This window comes from Nomascus leucogenys, chromosome 6 (assembly GCF_006542625.1).
Source record: "Nomascus leucogenys isolate Asia chromosome 6, Asia_NLE_v1, whole genome shotgun sequence".
Classification (NCBI taxonomy): domain Eukaryota; kingdom Metazoa; phylum Chordata; class Mammalia; order Primates; family Hylobatidae; genus Nomascus; species Nomascus leucogenys.
The window spans coordinates 15,596,897-15,618,278 of NC_044386.1; the positions used below are offsets into that span (position 1 = coordinate 15,596,897).

A 21,382-nucleotide genomic window follows, 5' to 3' on the forward strand; every position below is an offset into this window, starting at 1 on the left:
GTTTTACTGACAAAATTTAACATAAAATTATTCACTTATAATTCTGCCTTTTGCAGCTATTCTTCCAATTTTAAAATAGAGACATGTCTCTAGGAAAATGGAGAAACTTTGTACAGCAGGAGATTAAAGAATAATCAACTTTTATTATAGTTAAGAACTCATCCCCCGTCTTCAAACTACAGGTCTGTTGACCGTGAGGTGATACCATATGCATCACAAAACTTAGCCATATGTTCTACTATACTTACACAGTAGATAGCTGAGTATAACCCCAGGAATGTAACTTCCCAAGATCGTAAAAAATGTGCACACGCTACAGACCAGGAGACAAAACTGGAAATAATAGAAATAACATGGGATAGTTATGCATAACACCAAGATATTTTGGAGCACAGGATACACACACAATTGTAAATCTATAAGTGACCGGTATAAGTGACCTATCTGGTTATTACAGATTTTTTCCAAAGAGCATTATTTTGCACTAAGGGCTGACTAATGACTGCTGCATTTGACTAGCCTTAGTCCATTTCAACACTTGGTAATAATTATTTTGAGGACACACGAGCTAATTTCTGGCACAGAGAGTGACAACTCCCATTACGCATGCCTGTGGCTATATTACTGCCAGGTGCAAGAGAACAGAAAACTATTATGTCCCCAGAAACTTCTTTTACTTTGCTCATTTAAGGAAATTAATGCAGCCTGATAACTACATCTGAAAATTCAAACTACCACTATAAGCCCACTGAAATTCATAAAAACACAGCAAAACATGTTACAGAAATTAGAGGTATCTACACAAATCCAACGTAATTTACACAATCTAATGTAATTTATAGCTGCTAAGCTGACAGGATAAATTTATGGCCATCACTATCCTCTTTCCTAACCACATATACCGCTCAAACTGACCCCACTTCTAAGTCACCTAGAAACAAACTGCCATTGAAATGAAACTCCTACAGTGACATGTTTATTTTCCTTCTATCATTTATGGTTAAAAAATCCTGATTGTTTTAAGAAATTTAAAAACATCAGAAAATATCCTTAATTCCCTCTAGAAACATCAAGGCAGATAAATTTTCCCATAAAGTCTTCACCTGATTTTTCACACTCCAGTCTTAAACTGTCTTACATTTTTGCATCATCTTTAAACAGTGATAGTAAATTAAACTGATAAGCAAGCAAAGGAAATTCATTAAGGGAGTTTCTGAAAGATACAGGAGGAAGGAATACATACCTCTGACCAATAACTGATGATGATAAAGAGCAAAGGGGTCTAAATCTAAGTTTAATTTTGATTTTTCATTCTTTAGTACAGAGTTAATAAATTAACTAGTCAAAAGTAGATTAGATGACTTGTGGAACAAAATTAAGAGCTGTTTCTAAAACAGCAACAGCCCTTGAAAGAATTTGGAATTCTATAAATGAAATGGAAAGGCCATAAAAGTCAAAGGAACAAATAAGCCAAGAAAAGCATTACTATATCCAGAATTTAGTTTTACAAAGGGATTCATATTATGCCCTACATTTGTAGTATCATAATGTTAAGCTAATTGACTTGGGGCACATTAATGCAACCCAGTGCAGAAGTTTGAAGTTTAGAATCTTCCAAAAATACATTTAATCACTTCAGTAAAATCAACGTCAACAGCACATCATGCCCCAAATATAGGTATCTATGCTAAAAAAAAAAAAAAAAAAAAGCCTTCAATGAATAAAAAAATGCATCCAAACGCAATACTGCCACTTTAATACACTCAAAATGTCTCCAAGCATAGTTCTATTATTTAATACTATTGAAGTTATGATATTGCCTATACAAGGTACAAAGACAGAGATTTTCAGTGCTGACATTCCTAGCTCTTCATTCTATCCACGGGTGGATATTCAAGAAACTTGAAAGCAACACTGGAATAGACAAGGTCTATCAAGCTACCAAGCTATCAAGACAGTCGATCAGAATTAAAGCTGCCTTTACACGTAACATAAGTATGTGCACCACTCCATGTAATCCCTTTCCAACCACGTAAGACACTTCCCCCTCATGGGTTTTATCTTAATTGGAAAAGTACTCATTTTGTTTATATAATCACTATGAATGTTTTTGCCAAAAGTTTTCTTTCTTAAACAAATAAATCATACAAGAATCTCCCCTTTTTAGCTTGAAAATAAGATTCAGTTATCTCCGAAAGCACAGTCAAAGAACTATGTATTCATTTCATCTCCCTTTGACTTCAGCACCAGGCTAAATACGATAACTGAAATTCTTAAGACTTTGTTTTCTCCCTAGTCTTGCTGATAAGACCAATCACCATTCATTTTAGCTAATGAGCTAGATAAATATGTATAAAATGTAAAACCAATCCAATTGCAAAATGTGAGGCTGAGGATTATCTAGTGTTCGCACACTCACAGTTCTGAACCTTGCTGATACCAGCTTTTATGGCATATGTTCTTAGTATATTATATTTAAAATTGGAGAAATCTGACAAGCTGATAAAATAGGTTAGTTCATTTGTTTCCAAGTAACTGAACATTTTAAAACATACTCCTTTACTGGAAAACTTGCCTTGCCAGGGCTTTGCTGTTTAAAAAGAGACATTTCTTGAAGAAATATGCTGAAATTCATCCATGATTCTGCAATACAGTGGCTGAGCCTGGGTCTTTCATCTGGTTTGGAATTGATAACTTCCCAGCTAAAGAGGCAAAAAGAAAAAAATATTACCAAACTTCGGATGATTCATTCAACGTTTATGGTTTTGGCAAATATTTATTGACCATCTACTGTTAGCCACACCCTCTGGAAAAGCCCTGTGAATTCAGAAGGGAATATCCAGACCCCTGCTTCAGGAAACTCACATGCCAAAAGAAACAATTAGCTGTCTAATTAATTGTCTGTTTACAATCAGGGAAACACTAAGGGAGAACAGGGTGAGGCTTAGGGACATCTTTAATGAAGAGTCATTTTAAAACTCAGATATGGGATGGATCAGCAGGTTAATCATTGGGTTCCAGATAGAACAACGTGCAATATATGCAGAGGCCCTGGAGTGGGAAGGAGCTTAAATGTGCTATCTTATTGAGTCTCAACATGGCTCCAGCAAAGTCAACCAGAAGAAAAACATGTAAAGCTGCAGAGGTAGGAGGAGACTGGGTCATGGAAGGCCTTTAGGAACTTCTCAGAAACGTATTAAACCTTAAGGATTGGGAAACCACAGTACTTTTAGAGAAACCTTGGAATTAAGCATATAATATTAAGAATAAACACCAACAATGTATTTTCAATATATACCATGGTTGGAAAATTCTGCAGAAAATTGTTAAAAGGACCTTACAATATCCTCTATTTTTCCAGAGTACATTTTCCTAATCATCATCTAGAATGTGTTGAGTGTGAATGCATGGGCCGGCAACGAGCTTTCTCCCTGCCCTCATTTTCCACAGGAACCTCAGTGAGCTAAAAACTAGAAACAATCACTCCAGGAAGAAGACACATTGTAGATACATGTCATTCCCTAACATTACAATGACATAAAGCTTAATTCCTGCTCTTGCAATCCTAACTCATAAAAACATACCAGTTCAAACAAGCCCTGTTAAGAATCCTCAAATTCATTCATTTAAGACATTATTAAGAGATATGTGCCTACCATGTTGAAGGCACTGCCACAGAGCTATGGATATGGCAATAACAAAAGCAGCAAAGTTTCTAGCAGAAGACAAGAATTGTTAGTGAACTATTATCTGAGCTATGGTAGGGTACTAGGGTGAGGCTGATCTCTGGATTCAACTCCAGTAGCCCTAAGACAAATCAAAACTACCTTTGCCCTTAGATGCTCAACTATATAGAAGTTTATGTAAATACAGATTCTGTGATTTTTAATATATTTTGAATAGTAAGGCAATTTGTAAATTACAATTCCTTTTTATAAAAATAATTTTAATCCAAGTTTAAATGAGTGCAATAGCATATTTTAAAAGGGGGGAAGTATACCATTTTCCTTCCTCTTTGTTCTTTCAGCCTCAACTAATGCTCTGGAGAGTCACTGAGCTACCAGTTGTCCAGGCTGATGTTATTCCTACAGGTAGATTTCCTGTCTGTCAGAAGAAATGAACTTTTGGGGATGGTTTATGCATCCATTAACTCTACCCACTCTTGAATCACTAAGCAAATCTGTTTTCAGTGGGACCATATCTGGCACCAGGTTTGCATACCCCATGATTCCACATCTATTAAAATACTAAGTGCATAGCTAAGAAGCAGATACCTGTGGCAAAATCTTGCCAAGATACCTGGTTAGTGAGAAAAGATTTTGCACCAGAGAGCAAAGGCTATATGGCAAAGGAAATATAAGGTTATTAAAATGCAGTCTGTTTTCTCAGTACAATATAGATTTGCTGCAAATTGGCACAGACAGGCTAGGCTACTTTTCAGTTTAATGGGACCATGAAGATGACAGAAAACATTTTAATTTCTGCTGTCTATGCATATTGAATAATTATTTAAGGATTCATTTGAACTGTTTGCCAAATATAATTCTAACAAAAATCAATGAAAAGCTATAATGGAAGGATTTGTTATTTTCTTTTAAAGATTAAGATAGAATAAATGAACAGTTCATAACTCCTGGCTTCAAACGATCCTCCCACCTTGGCCTTCCAAAGTGCTGGGATTACAGGCATGAACCACTGCGCGAGGACAAAAAAATATTTTTTTGAATGAATAGTACTTTGTACAAATGCTGGAACTTTGTTCTAATATCATCTTTAGGATTCATGTCTTGGAAATGACACCATATCCATATTTGTTTACATATTTTTTATTACTGCTTAAGTAAATGTCCCCAAATTGTAAAAGAGCCTAATATAATACTAAATTGTCACTACAGAGATAATGTTAGAACAAAGACTTCAGATAACTTAAGGTGTTTTATAGAGATTACAATAAAACAACTAAAAACTCTCTTTTGCATTTAAGGGTCTTATCTATTTTCCACAAGGGACTTGAAGTGGACACCATCTATCCACTAATTTATTCATTTATTCAATAAAAAGTTATTAAGATCCCCCTTTGTGTCTTGCATCACACTAAATGTGGAAAATACTGTTATTTCAAAAACTTGAATGCTGGTAGCACTATTCCTCTGTGTCTATAGATAAACACTATTTGCTAGAAAGAAAGAAAGAAAAAAATACTCAATCTTTGACTATCTTCCATAGTCATAAGAAAACACTCTTTATTACATTTTTCCCCTTTTAAAAAGCCTCATATAATAGTTTTTTGGGACAATAAATTTCATCATTACTTACATTTTTATTAACACAATAAATTATAATTGATATTTGAATTGTTATACTCACAGAGTAATGAGAAATTCATTGTGTACAACTTGAAAATAATATCCAACCAAATGGGTTTGTAAAAAGTAATAAGTGTTTGAGATTAAAATGTTCAGATTGGGCTGAATAAAATTTAATGGAAATATATATGATTTAAAAAGAAAATGTAAGTTCCAGGGTGAAGAAAAGATGTCACTCCACATCTTTTCTTCTGGACTGAAAACAAGTGCTCCCTGGGAGTTTAATAATAGTTTTAAATTGCCCAGTGATTAATTCTGAGTACCATAGCAACTCACATTTCTATAGTCTTCCAGTGAGCTTACCATTAATTTATGTCACCACAGTTCAATTTAGGTTATACAGAATTAGATAATTTGGCATGAGACGGGACATTTGATGTCAACTTTTCAAATTCCCTTATTTTATAAGTGAGGAACGTGAAATCCAAGTTTTTGCCACTAGTGTGAGGCAGAGCCAAGACCCAAGGCCAGGACTCTGGGTTTCCAATACAGTCCTAATCCTTTAAAATGTGTGCCCTTTTCAAAAGGTGAATACATTCAATGATATTCTTTGAAGAGACCACGTGGCAATTCAGAATGAGAAGGAACATTTCATGTTCCTCACTCCTTCCTAGAACCAGAAGAGATGAGGTGTGATTGACCAATACCAACGTGCCATCATGCAGGACCAACCCTTTCCAGGAAAACAGAGCACTTCATGTGCAGAATCCAAATACTCAGCAAAAACCAAGATCTACGCTTAGTGGTTGGTTGATGTTTAACACAGGTGTCATCTGCATACACACACATACACACGCTGAGTTGCTACGTAATGAAACTCTAGGTTTTCCTAGAGAGCCTTATTTGGAAAACATAACTAGAAAAAAGATCTCCTGTGAATGCTGGGCAAGGCTTGGGGAACAGATCTTTTCCAGGGTGTGTAGCTGTCTTCCCACCATCCCTGGCACTGATCACCATGCAACATAAGGCCCAACTAACATAAAAGGAAATGAAAATACCTAAGGCTTCAAAACATTTTGAGTTTGTACTAAGTTCCTAATCAAACGATACAAGTCGTCTGTGACTGACACTCAACTAAGGGAGAAAATTCATTACCAGTAGCTTTATTAATATTTCCTCCTTAGTTTCAGAGAGAACATGCACTTTCCAAGTTCAAACAGAAATAGGTTCTTTGGTTCATCTTTCTATCCATCTCCCCTCCCTCTCCCCAGCCTTCCAGCTTTCTCTCACACTCTTGCCTTCACTAAGGAGTGAACTCACCACACACTCCAGCCACAAGATAAAGACCATTTAAGAGTCACCCCCCGATGACCATCATCCCCAGCTTTCCATCCTCGTAGCCAGTCCAGTTCAAGTAGTTCCCAGGGAGAAGTCACTACAAGTCCCAGCCTCTACATGGCCATGCCATCTATCAAATGGGCTTTGCTCAAGGATCTGTAACTGTAAATGATTCCCAAAAAAGCCCCAGCAGATGCCGTCTGGTTAAGTTTTTCTTCTTAGGGGGAAAGACTAGTCAGGTGTTTTGATGAAGGCCATTCTGCAATCAAGCAATTCTTTATCAAAGAACCCTAAGCCAGGGCAAAGTCCTTTTTCAGCAGATGAAGAATTTCTGGTTTTACCTGCCAGTGAAACTCTAAGGGAACAAAACATGGAAAGATGGCTCCTTAGACAAGCAACCTCACTTTGTCCACAGAAAGGAGCTTTGGCTTCTCAGTAGAATTTCAAGCCAACATCCCTTCTTTATTCCTCCCTGTCCCTATCAGAATACAATTTGTCATATACATTGGGAGGTCTGGCCAAATAAACCCTTCGTGCAGTTCCTGAAGCTGTAGTTGTGAGACACCCAGGGCACTGTTTAAGCAGCAGCTGTGTGCGCCTTACTGAAGAGATGGAGATGGAGCAGGCCTGGATGAGGCTCAGAAATCTGCATTTTACCAGGTGTCCCAGATGATGCTGAGGCAGGTGTTTCTTATCCTAAGAGTCACTGTGAGAAATACCCTTGATAAAGTAACATTGAATTCCTGTCCTACAAATATAGAAGAGGGAGACTTCTGCTTCTAGGCAAGATGGTGTAAGAGTGAGCTGATACGCCCAACCCACCTGAAACAATCAAAAGGCAATAAAGAAAAAAATCTATGGAACAATGACTTTCAAAACTCTGGGCATTAAGCAAGGAAGGACAGTGACTCCTAAGGGATGAGAAACCAAGGGGAATTACGTGATCACCCAGCTTGCTGCCTTGAGTGTTTCCTGGCCTGGGAGCAGAGGCAGCAACCCGGGTACCACCTGGCAACTCCCTGAGTTGAGGAGACATTGCTGAGGGTCCAAAAAGGAGATCCAAGGGGCCAGAGTTTGCAGGACCCAGCCGGAGAGTAGAGCACAGTACAGAGGGAAATAAAGGGAGAGGTCTGATGTGGTGGATTCCTGGAGTCTTCAGCTGAGGCTTGGCTGGCACAGGCGTGTGAGGGGCCCAGAGGCCAGGAAAGAGCCATCAGAAAGGACTAGAAGGAACGGTGTCTTTTGCCAAGAATGACACCTGGTCCCACCAACTAGACTGAAAAACCTCAAAATTCACAGACATGGGTAGAACACTCAGAAGGGTCTTGCCTCCATAGCAGAGAATAATCAGTCATAAACTAAATGCAGCTCTGGTCCTACCAAGTCTTAAAACAGACCTTAGGCTGGGCATGGTGGCTCATGCCTGTAATCCCAGCACTTTGGGAGGCCGAGGTGGGCGGATCACGAGATCAGGAGATCGAGACCATCTTGGCCAACATGGTGAAACCCGGTCGCTACTAAAAGTACAAAAATTAGCCGGGTGTGGTGGCATGCGCCTATAGTCCCAGCTACTCAGGAGGCTGAGGCAGGAGAAACACTTGAACCCAGGAGGCAGAGGCTGCAATGAGCCAAGATAGCACCACTGCACTCCAGCCTGGGCAACAGAGTGAGACTCTGTCTTAAAAAAAAAAAAAAGCAGACCTTAAAAGGATCAAACTGATTAAGTGATTCAACTGCCATCTCTAGGATACAAAGTGGTGAGTTTTGTTATGAACCAAATAACTCAGTCAAACTGGGATGTGAAGCAGTTCACTTATTTTACTTTCATGTGTATCTTTTAAATTATCATGTACCTTTGTTCCCTTAAAAAATATAGTTATCAAAACAATGTTTAAATATTATAAGATTTGTCTTTGTGTAGTTTAATACCTGCATAATGGAATTCTTTTTTTATTATTATTATTATTATACTTTAAGTTTTAGGGTACATGTGCACAATGTGCAGGTTTGTTACATATGTATCCATGCTAATGCACTTTGCCGGCAGTTTCAGAATGCAGCACACAGTATTCTCCATTAGGGGGTTCTGTAAGACTAAGAAATACGACACTCTTGTGCTCTTTAAAAATAGATTGTAATTCTGTAAGAGAGAACATGTGCTAGCAGCCTGTTTCATCTCTTTCACCAATAGTGTCTTTGAGCACTAGAAAAAATAATGCTGCAACAAAATGCATCTTGGCATAGAAGAAATACTATCTCCTTATCATTTAACTTCTGTTTGTTTTAATAAATATGCAGTGAATGTACATTAACTATCACCATTCCTGGCTCTGGGACTGAGAGTTGACTAAGGCACAGCCCCTAACCAATAAGTTAAAGTGTACATGTGACCCAAGAACGATTCAAAGCATACACACACTCGTGATACATGAAACTTACCTTTTAAAAATGGCATTTAATTGTATCTAGGGCTATTGGAGATATATGAATTTGAAAACTAAGTTGGGGATTGGATCTATTGTTAAATGTAAGATCTTTTCACTACTGTACATTTTACAGGACAATGTTTTAGCATATACTAATGAACTTAAAAGTGTTTTCACAACTCAGTTATTTTTGAAAGCAAAAAATTATATTTTTTAATATATCAAAGCTAAAATCTTTTCACATATTTCTTGAGCTTTAGATTTGAGGAGATAATTACCAACCAAAGATAGGAAACCTGGAGTAGATGGAAAAAGAGAGGGAGGGAAAAAGAGTATATGGGAGGCAGGGAGAGAATATGAATGAATCCTGATAGTCGAGTTTGAGTTCTTGGGTCCTGTTGGGCCCAAAAGGCAAGGTGCAAAGCAAATCCATCCATGGACATCCCCCATGATTGGAGCCAATTCCCTTGTGCCCTAAGCTGGTTTCTGGCATTTGTAACACAAAGTGCCACATGTTTCAGTAGGAGCAATGGAAAATTGTTTAAAATATCTTAAATTACAAATAAATGTAACTATTAAAAAAGAGTTATAAGATGACACAGATTACTATGACAGTTTTATTTAGGTAGCAATTTGTAGTAGAAAGGAAAGATGCAATTAGGTTATATAATAAATCAAGCAAAGGCAGTTTGTTAACAATTCAAATAAAGGGGGTTACAGGCACCATAAAAAAGAATAGCTAACACTCACCAGGGGTCAGGTAGTGAACAGCATCTCATAAACTTACTATCTTGTTCAATCCTTACAACCAACCTGTGAGTGAACTACTGTTTATTATTCCTGTTCAACAGGTTGAGGAAGTTGAGGCGCAGATACATTAGCTACATTGTTCAAGGTCACAGAATGAATACACAATGGAATAGGGAAGTAATGCATGGAACTGGGAATGCTCCTAATGTGGGTTGAGATACAGAAAACACACTCTCTGGATTGGCACATGGGGACCATTGCAAAGATGAGTACGAAAGCACATCAGGGCAGTGCCACAGGCAGGATTATGGATCCCTAAAGGCCAAGCTACACAAATAGAAATCAAAATAGCTAAAAAGCAGCTTTGGTTCCCAGGTGAAACTCCTTGGTCCTAAGGCATCTAGATTCTTATTTTCTCTCTGAACCCCTCCAGCTGTTCCTAAATTAGTACTCACAAAGTGATTCCATAATCATGAATCCAACTTCGCAAACTTAAATTACAACACGTGCCCATAATAACCATGACCCTGGCAACTATCTGCTAAGCTCTCCCGGTGTGCCAGGCACTATGTTAAGCACTCTGCCTGCATTGTCGCAATGTCCTCCACATGATCCCCCTATGACCCCATCCCATTACGATACCTTGCAAGGCAGGGTTATCTCCATTTTACCCAAGAGAAAACTGAGGCTGAAAAGGGCTTGAAACACAGCAGATCTCATGGTTACTGACGACGACTGTCGCATCTGGTAATGTTCTTTCATGGCAATTATCAATTGCAATTAATTTATGACATTTGTAACACTGACTCCCTATTATACTTTAAATTCCATGAAGGAATTCTTGGACAGTGCTCTGTCTTCAGTAGCTAACAGGGCTTGACATCTATGAGGCACATAAAAACACTGAATGAATATAAACAGTAAACATCCAAAGAAGAAAATATCAAAAATAATTAACAGTGGTTATTTAATGGCACCATGTTTTTAATTCACTTATCTGAATGTTTCTATACATTACATGTTGGTAATAATTAGCATGCATTCCCTTATATGTATAAAAATATACAAAATAATAGACAAAAAGTCCTATTAAAAATCTGGAAAACAACTGTCATCTATATGGAAGAGTTTTGTTTTGTTCTTTCTTGCAAATGGGCAGTTAAAATGCCTTCAATATTAGCTAATTAGGAAATACGAGCCAGGCACGGTGGCTCACACCTGTAATCCCAACACTTTGGGAGACAAAGGCGGGAGGATCCCTTGATCCCCAGAGTTCATGACCAGCCTAGGCAACATGGCAAGACCCTGTCTCTATGAAAGAAAGAGAAAGAAAGGAAAGAAAGGAAGAAAGAAAGAAAGATGCTTCATATATTCCAGGACTTTCTGGAACTGAAAATCAGTATTTCATATGAGATTTCTGCTGGCAAAACTTGAGCCTTAATGTGTGACTTGGGGATCCCTGGATCCATGAGAATCTCCTGCAGGCACTGTTCCCACATGGCCCACCAGCATCTGTGATACCAGTAGAGAACGGGACTGGGCCCTGATAACTTAAGTAGGGCAGAATGGAGAGATCGATGAATATCCAACCTTCACATGGAATATCAGAGAAAAATGACTCCCTTTTTGGTTTTGCTTTTCAAGTTTTTGTAGGGCAACTGCACCCCGCTGGACAACATTTTCAGATAGTGTTGTCCTCTCTCTCTCTCTCTCACACACACACCATTGCTGTTAGGTTTTAACTTTTTCACATCCTTATGAATTTATAGTGCAATAATCATTTCCGAAGATGTTTTGATTTCTGTTATAATACCTCCAGAAAGTATACATTATTTCACACTACTCATTATTTTATTTTTAATTTATAAGAAATGGAAGTTGAAGCCAAACAATATTTTTCAGAAAGTTTGCTATGTCACCATTCCATATTGACAAACTTGAAAAAAAAAAAGGATTTGTTATAACTTGTCACCTGGCAACCATGACAAACAGCTGCTGCAAACCATCACACCTATAAATATGCTTTGGCTTGGAGACCTTTCATTCTCAGCTAGTGACTAAGGGTCTCATGCTCTCTACTGGTAGTGGACATCTGTTGATGCTAATTCCTGTCGAATTTTTCTTAGAAAGGTCAGTCAGTATCTGGTTACAGATTTTAACATTTCTTAGTGTAATGTGTTAGAATTTTGTTTAATCCTGTGGATACTTATTATGTTCCTCTGTGTGTGGGTGCTTGCATATGAGTCTATGCAGGCAGAGAAACAAAATAAAAACAGATATATTTCTCTGCATGAGCACTCACAGAATTAGAACCATGACAAAGCAAATAAGATTTGTCAACTGGAGGATTAAAAAAGCAAACACAAGATTAAGAAATTACATGGCACTCAACTTGAAGCGTTCACTTTCTCAGGCCAATTAGCCACGTGAGCAACTCCTCCCAAGGCCAGGGACCAGAAGGCGCCAGTGAGTGCTGGCTTGTTCTGCCTGGAGAAGCTTTCTGCCCGGAGAGCCCCACCTTCCTCAGAGCAACTTAGTGTTCTATTTGGGGCTCTCCCTTTTTTTTTTAATACCAAGTTTAAAATGACTCAGAGATCAGCTACTTACTTTGGCGATTGACCCTTTCCACCTCCTATCTCAACCTGAGCACTGCTACCTCTCCAGGTGATCGTCAATTATCCAATCCACCTAGATCATTTGGGAGGCTGACACTCAACCACCCATCATAGTATTTGTTATTACAGTTTCAAGTTTCTATGAACAAGATGCCAAGTATAAGTCATTTTTCAGCGTTTTTAATTTTAATATTTTAATAACTAGACTTTCATAAGCCCAGGGCATGAGTAATGCAAATTCCATTACTAGCACAGGACAAGCACCTACTTGAGACCTGCAGGAGATTCAACACCCTTTCATGTGGGAATGCCAAGATTTGCTTCAATCACTGTCCCTGAGGGCAGAAAATATTTCTACTTTATCCCTGAAGGACAGATAATATCAGATAGTCAAGAAACACTCCTCAAGGAAAACAAAACTGTTATTGTGAAGCAGGCTGGCTAATTTAGATATAAGTCTTTTCTTGCATTCCACTTAAGATCCACAATTTCTGATGAACCCAGGGTTTGCTGTAGTTGGAGTCAAAAGTAAATGTCCCTTCCCTGCATTGTAACATTTGGCCTACTTATATGAAACCTGTGAGGATACTAAAAATTTGTTTCCTACAGCACAAAAAAAAGTCATTAACAATATTGTTCCTAATTTTGCTTTTTAGAGATGGTACCCATCACACTGGGCCTGAGCACCAGGTATATACAACTCAAACACTGAATTCTCAAGTTTCTCCAAAGTGCTTTTATTATGAAGGCCAATTCAAATTATTTTTGTTTGGACAATCAGCCTTTGTAATAAAAAGCAATAACCTGGAAGACGGCAAACCTGGAGTGACTATCACACATTGAGATATTCAGTCAAGATGCTGGGCTGTTTAATTGGGTCATATTCCCAAATTAGTCCTTTGAAGAGTGTATCTCTCATTTATGTTCACATAAATAATCAGAGGCTTTTAAAGGAATACACTCTTACTAAGAGAATCAGACCCTTATCAGTCACAGAAAAAAATGACAATGCTTGCTAAACTTGCCCTTAGTCTCCCTCAATAGCAGTTTTGAGAATAAGCTATTATGTAAATAGTACATGCATTAATAGTAAATTAATAAATATAATATTCAACAACAGTATGCAGGGAAGATGGGTATGGGAATGAACTTGGGATTATAGATGACACACAAAAAAATGGTAGAAAGTTAGTGATATGGTTTGAATCTGTGTCTCCACCAAATCTCATGTCAAATTGTAGTCCCAAGTGTTGGAGGTGGGGCCTGGTGGGAAGTGGTTGAATCAGGGGGCAGACTCTCATGAATGGTTTAGCACCATCTCCTTGGTGCTGTGCTCATGATGGTGAGTGAGTTCTCAAGAGATCTGGTTGTTTAAAGAGTGTGTGGCACCTCCCCGCCGCTCTCTCTTACTCCTGCTCTGGCCATGTAAGATGTGCCTTGCTTCCTCTTTGCCTTCTGCCATGACTGGAAGCTTCTTTAGGCCTCCCCAGAAGCAGAAGCCGCTATGCTTCCTGTAGAGCCTGCAGAACCATAAGCCAATTAAAACTCGTTTCCTTATAGATTACCCAGTCTCTGATATTTCTTTATAGCAGTGCAAGAAAGAAAATTGGTACCGAAGAGTGGGGGCAGCTTTGAGACTGGGTAACAGGCAGAAGTTGGAAGAGTTTGGAGAGCTCAAAAGAAGAGAGATGAAGGAAAATTTGGAACATCCTAGAGACTTGAATGGTTGTGACCAAAATGCTGGTAGTGATATGGAAAATGAAGACTAGGCTGATGAGGTCTCAGATGGAAATGAGGATCTTATTGGGAACTGGAGCAAAGGTCACTTTTACTATGCCTTAAGCAAGGCAACTGGCTGCATTGTGCCCCTGCCCTGTGAAACTCTGAACTTAAAGAGTGATGATTTAGGGTATCTGGTAGAAGAAATTTCTAAGCAGCAAGGTGTTCGAGATATAGCCTGGCTGCTTCTAAAAACCTATGCTCATATGTGTGAGCAAAGAAATGATGTGAAACTGGAACTTACATTTAAAAGTAAAACAGACCATAAAAGTTTGAAAAATTTGCAGCCTGGCCATGTGGTAGAAAAGAAAAGCCCATTTTCAGGGGAGGAATTCAAGCAGGCTGCAGATATTTGCATAAGTAAAAAGGAGCCAAGTGCAAATAGCCAAGTCAATGAAAAGCCCCACTGTCAAAGGCATTTCAGAGACCATCCAGCAACCCCTCCCATCACAGGCCCAGAGGCCTAGGATGACAGAATGGTTTTTGTGGGCCAGGCCCAGGCCACCTCTGCCCTGAACAGCCTTGGGACGCTGCTCCCTACATCCCAGTCACTCCAGTTCCAGCTATGGCTCAAAGAGGCCCAGGTACAGCTTGGGCTGCTGCTTCAGAAGGTGCAAGCCATAAGCCTTGGTGGCTCCCATGTGGTGTTAACCCCGCCCCTACTAAAAATACAAAAAATTAGCCAGGCATGGTGGCAGGCGCCTGTAGTCCCAGCTACTCAGGAGGCTGAGGCAGGAGAATGGCATGAATCCAGGAGGAGGAGCTTGCAGTGAGCTGAGATTGCGCCACTGCACTCCAGCCTGGGTGACAGAGCAAGACTCCGTCAAAAAAAAAAAAGAGATAGGTGTGAATATTCTTAGACTCAGGGTATAAGTTGAGTGCTGACTGGAGACTAACAAACCTAGCAGTCCACCCCTGTGGTATTCGATTCAATCCAATAAATCTTCACTTAGATGCGGTGACTGAGGGGGTTATCAAATTGCCAGTTGATTCAGGGCTTCAAACAAATTGATGTATTAGGCATGATTTCTAGTTTTATTTATTTAAAAAAGGAGCAAGAATTTAATGACAGAAGTCAAACCCAAGTAAAGGATCATTCTAAACTTTTCTGCTCATCCCCCCAAACCTTTTTAGTTTTGTCCACACTTAAAAAAAAAAGTAGTATTAGCAACTTGCTCTTACTCTCTCCAATGCATTTGACTTAATTTTCATAAACAGCTATATGTATTACAATATAGGTTTTCCTATCACATCAAATGTCAAAGCAACAGTGGTCTAAACAAGACAGCAGTTCATTTCTCCCTTATGTCACAGCAGAGCATAGAAGTCCCAGGCTGATATGGGACATCCATAATGTTGGAGACCCAGGCCCTTTCCATCTCATTGCTCAGACACTGTCAAATCACACTGCCACCCCACGGACCTTGCCCCATCCACACTGCCACCAGCAGGAAGGGGTAAAAAGAAGCCAAGATAATTCCCCTTTCTCTTTAAAGTCATGGCCTGCAAGTTGCCTGTGCAACTTCCATTCACCTCCCACTGGCTGGAACATAAAAACATGGCCGTGTCTACCTGCAAGAGAGCCTAGGAAACATCGTTCAATTGCTGGTGGCCACCACCCAGCTGAAACTCAGAATTCCATTACCCAAAAAAGAAAGGGAAGCTGGGTATTTGGAAACAACCAACAGAATCTGCCACAATTCTCTTTTTGATCCCTTATTTCATCAGTTTACATAATTTTATGCAATTACAATGGAAACAACAGGCACAAAGTGATTTGAGAATAAACACAACTGACTCAGCAAGCACACAACTCAAATGGTAGAAGCCGTTAGACACTAAAGGGCCAGATAGTAGATATTTTTGGCTTTGTTGGCTATACAACTCTGCCACTGTAGCAACAAGGCAGCCATAGACAATATGAAAATGAAATAACATGGTTGTGATCCAGTAAAACTTCATATACAAAATCAGGCTGCAGGGTGGATTTGGGCCCAGGCACAGGAGTCTGCTAGTTCAGGGTGTCATAGGTTCAGACACATGGCTATACAAAGGTGATGAAAATCACTAATTCCACAAGCTACTAGGAACTATTAAGAGAGCTTCTACTCTAATAGCACCTCCCATTTATTGAGCACACACTGAGTGCTAGGCATGACATTAGGAGCTTTATTATTATCTCTAATCGTCACAACAATCTGGCGAGGTGGGTAAAATGCCTCCATTTTCCAGATAAGAAAGCAGACACAGCCAAGAAGAGGCAACCAGGATCAGAACCCAGTCTCCAGCCTCAATCCACCAGCCTCCAAAGCCCATTCTCTTCCAGATGAAACAAGTTCTTCTATGGAAGTTGGATGAAAAATTGTCCTTTGGCTAACAATAAGTGAAATAAGTGCACACAATTTCTTGTCACACTACTGGCAAAGCTGCTATGTCAGATTGGACATGTAAAGTATTACAATGACAAAGGCTTTCCTCTGATCTTAAAATATCCCCTGCCTAGCAGTTAACCCGGGCTTTAGCAGGGAGGCACCTAACCTTCAGATTTTCCTGGGTAAAGTTGCCAAGGTCATAAGCTTTACAACGTTGGTTAACTAACAGGGGTTGGGGGGGGATAAAAGTCAAGGTCCCATCAACATCACTGACCACTTATAAGGTCTTTGAAAGTTTATCTAAATAAAGAGAAAGATTATCACCCTCTGTCCTCATCTCGGGATAGGCATATAACATTCCACCGTTGCCATGCATGGCAGACCACACTAACGTGTCGCAGCACTCTTTCCAGAAATTTCCCAACAAGGCCTCATGATCCTACTAGAGCTCCAGGCACCATTTCCAGTTTATAGGAGTTGGCATGAGAGAATGAAGTCATCAAACCCTCAACACTTGCCTTATGGGACACAACAGCTTCCAATTTTCCCCTCTCCTATGCCCAAAAAAAAGGATTATCGGTTACCTCTTTTATCATCAGTGCCAATGTTTGTTGTACCTTAGTTTATTGAGCAAATCTCTTCTTGTTTCAGCAAGCAAGTCAATTCATTCTAGGTTTATAATTTTTCTATGCATTCATTTTATAATGAAGTCTATCTCAAAGCCTTCCTGAGCACAAACAACTATGCTTCCAAAAGGAAGTTTTCACAGTATTTCAGAATGGAGAAACTGTGACTACAGTCATGCATCATTTACCAATGGGGACCCTATGTTCTAAGAAATGCATCCTTAGGCTATTCTGTCATTGTGTGAATACCACAGAGTGTACTTACACAAACCTGGATGGGAGAGCCTACTACACACCGAGGCTATAGGGTACAGCCTATTGCTTCTAGGCCACAAACCTGTACAGCACACTACTGTACTGAATACTGCAGGCAATTATAACACAGTGGTAAGTATCTGTGCATCTAAACATAGAAAAGGTACAACAAAAATACAGAATAAAAGATTTTTTAAAAATGGGGCTCCAGGCACAGTAGCTCACGCCTGTAATCCCAATACTTTGGGAAGTCGAGGCGGGTGGATTGCTTGAGCTCAGGAGTTCAACATCAGCCTGGGCAACATGGCAAAACCCAATCTCTACAAAAAATACAAAGATTAGCCAGCATGGTGGTGCATGCCTGTAGTTGCAGCTACTCAGGAGGCTGAGGCAGGAGGATCACTTGAGCCCAGGAGGTTGAGGCTGCAGTGAGCCAAGATCATGCCACTGCACTCCAGCCTGGGCAACACGGCGAGACCCTGTCTCAAAAAAAGAGAAAAAAAATGGTGCACCTATATAGTGTACTTACCCTGGATGGAGCTTGTACGACTGGAACTTTCTCTGGGTGAGTCAGTGAGCAATGCGTGAATGTGAAGGCCTAGGACATTACTGTGCACTACTGTAGACTTTACAAACGCTGTACACTTATTGAGTTAAATTCTTTAAATTTTTCTTTAATAATTCCCTTAGCTTACTGTAACTTTTTTACTTAATAAACTTTTCTATTTTTTTATAAGTTTTTGACTCTTGTAATAACGCTTACCCTAAAACATACACTGTATAGCTGTACAAAAATATTTTCTTTCTTTTTATCTTTGTTTTATAAGCTTTTTACTATTTTTAATTTTTGACATTTTTTTTACTTTTTAAAATTTTTTGTTAAAAACTAAGACACAAACACACACATTAGCCTTGGCCTACCCAGGGACAGGATGATGAAGACATCACCAGGCAACAGGGAATTTTCCACTCCAGTATAATCTCACAGGACCACTGTCACATATGCAGCCATGTCCTTATGTGGCGTATGAATTGTATTTAGAATTAACATTTCGTTTACTTCAATCATGGAGTATCTATCCCAGTTACTTTTGAGGGAAAGTTATCCACCACTAATGTTATAAGCTACTCCAGAAACATATATGTGCCATATAATTTGTGATTCCTGGAGAGAATGTTCTAAGCAGTAGAAACTAGGAATTTCTAAGAAACATAAACACATTCATAACCCCCTTACCTTATCTAAAATAGTTTATAATTTTTAGAGGTATCATTTTAAGATTCTGCACCAATAGATGGGTTTTCTTTCTTTTCAAAATGAAGCACTTGCTTACAATTCAACCAAACTATCACCAGGCGATGTCACTTCGAGTCAGAGTAACATTTGTGCACAGCTCCTTCTGTTTTGTTTATATGGCTAGCAAGGAGGCCATTCCTGATGGTAATTACCACGTGACACTCATTCACCACCACCACCATCATGTGTGGGTATCTGCCCAACTCTGGAAGTGCCAGGCTTCACCAATGAAACACTTGCATGTTGGGGACATAGCAACCCTTCATAAATCACTGCTACTAGTGAGAGAACATTCTGGGCTTCGACCCTTTCCCTCAACTGTTCCCATATCAGGCACTCACAACTGCAATCCTCCCTTCCAAAGCAAAGAATCTGCAGTCTGGTAATGCCCTCCCGCCCCCCCCCCCAACTGACACAACTAAGGGCCACAGAGCAACATCTTTTATACTCTCCATGGTATTTACCCAGCAGGTAACAATTACACCTAGGGCAGGCCAGCTCTGCAAAAATGAGGCTGAAGCAGGACAGAGGTTGTGGCCTGGCCTGAAAGACCATGGCAGCCTCCCTTTAAGACCGTCATTTCTTCCGTCTCCCTAATAAGAGGGTGAGCTTGTCCATACGAAGTGGAGCAACACAACTGTCCTCTTGACATATGCACAGAGCCCATGGGCTTCTCCCAGGGACAGCTGGGACATTGCCTACACCACCATTGCCCAACTTCTGCCTCAGGATGCTTTGTGACCTGGATGAATTGCAATGCATTGCTACATCCAGGTTTTGCCTCATGCCTTTATCGATTTGGGATTCAGAGACAGCAGGTGCCATGGTTTTAAGAAGGCAGTTTACTGGTGTGACAGTACAAGGAGAGCAAAGAGAGAGATGAGAGAATGGGTGAATGAGAGACTGTGAAGCTAAAGAACCTGAAGGGAAGAAGAATAATGTCATGTGGAAGAAGACCATACAGGAGTGCATTCCAGAGGGTTCTACACACTTGCTACAGGAGAGCTGAAATTTTAGCTCCAAACCTCCAAATGGCTCAATCAGAAATGGAAATAGGACCAGTCAGAAGATTCAGAGTGCTCAAAAGACTAAAGCAAACCAACTGCACAAAAGACATATGGATGTCCTGAGCCTGAAATTCGCCGTGTGGGTACTCATCTCTCTATAAGATGCACTGGGCAGACATCCTTGCTTTCCCCTTAAAGAGTAAATACTTTCATGGCATAATATCAATGTCCACGTGCATTAAAGCCGTCCTAGGAAGTGTCAAAACAAGCTGAACAAACCACAAAGAGCCCACAGACCCTCTAGACCCGACTGACCAGGAATGCACTCCGGAGCTGTTTAGGGAGCTGGAGCTTCTCCTGAAAAGGGGCCCCAGGTAACTTTGCACACCCCCTAGAGGAGACTACCACCTAGAGAGAGTGGGTAGACCACACGTTAAGGACCTGCCCTATATATTATGTCTGGCAATCAGGATTTTCTCTAGGGGTAAACCACAGATGGTTTGAGGTGTTTCCACTCAGTGTGACCTATCTTGTATTGCTTAAGGAAATGTATAACTTATGTATCATTTATTATTGTTAACAATTACTTTTGAGGACTTAACAATGAGCCATTCGCTAAAGTGAATATTTAATGTGGCTTACCATATTTAATCTATAAAACAAACCTATAAAGCAGGTATTATTATCCCCATTTTGCTGATGACAAAATGAAATTCAGAGAGATTAAGTAGCTTACCCCAAGTCACATAGCTAGTACCTGGTTAAGGCTGAGATTTGCAGCCAAGAGTAAAAACAGCATTGCATCATTCTAAAACCCATGCTCACAGTCACCCAGCAGAATGGTTAAAATGGTTAAAATCATTCAGTGTTTACACTTTAAAATGCAAGCTTCAATTAACTGGAAAGTTATTCCATGTAGAAGAGCTATTCATCAAGCAACTACGCATCATTCTGTTAGGGAGAGAGTTCATTGGCCTGCAATTTTTATTTTTTTTTTTTTATTTATTTATTTATTTATTTATTTTTAACACAAAGTCTCTCTCTGTTGCCCAGGCTGGAGTGCAGTGGTATGATCTTGGCTCACTGCAACCTCTGCCTCCCAGGTTCAAGCAATTCTCCTGCCTCAGCCTCCCAAGTATCTGGGACTACAGGCATGTGCCACCATGCCCGGCTAATTTTTTTGTATTTTTAGTAGAGAAAAGGTTTCACCATGTTGGTCAGGCTGGTTTCGAACTCCTGACCTCAAATGATCCACCTGCCTCGGCCCCCCAAAATGCTGGGATTACAGGCGTGAGCCACCGCACCCAGCCTGGCCTGCATTTTTTTAACAGCACAAGAGAGCACCAGATGGCAAGTACTACCAGAGATATCCTTTCCACTAACAACTGATAAAATTTTATAGCTATAAATATTAAGTAAGCATTTTCTTTTTTTGAGATGGAGTCTCACTCTGTTGCCCAGGCTGCAGTGCAGTGGCACAATCTCGGCTCACTGCAAGCTCCGCCTCCCGGGTTCACACCATTCTGCCTCAGCCTCCCAAGTAGCTGGGACTACAGGCACCCGCCACCACGCCTGGCTAATTTTTTTTGTATTTTTAGTAGAGACGGTTTC

General features: G+C 39.8%; 1 protein-coding gene across 2 annotated transcripts in view; it reads right to left on the reverse strand.

The window, feature by feature from the left end:
* RETREG1 (reticulophagy regulator 1) overlaps positions 1–21,382 on the reverse strand; it is a 143,344-nt gene that overhangs the window by 7,829 nt on the left and 114,133 nt on the right. For both annotated transcript variants that reach the window (XM_030813924.1, XM_003263176.3), the window contains 2 exons: positions 2,576–2,702; positions 249–333 (listed from right to left, as the gene is read on the reverse strand). In XM_030813924.1, the coding sequence (XP_030669784.1) occupies positions 249–333; positions 2,576–2,702 (212 nt within the window). The remainder of the gene's footprint in view (positions 1–248; positions 334–2,575; positions 2,703–21,382) is intronic.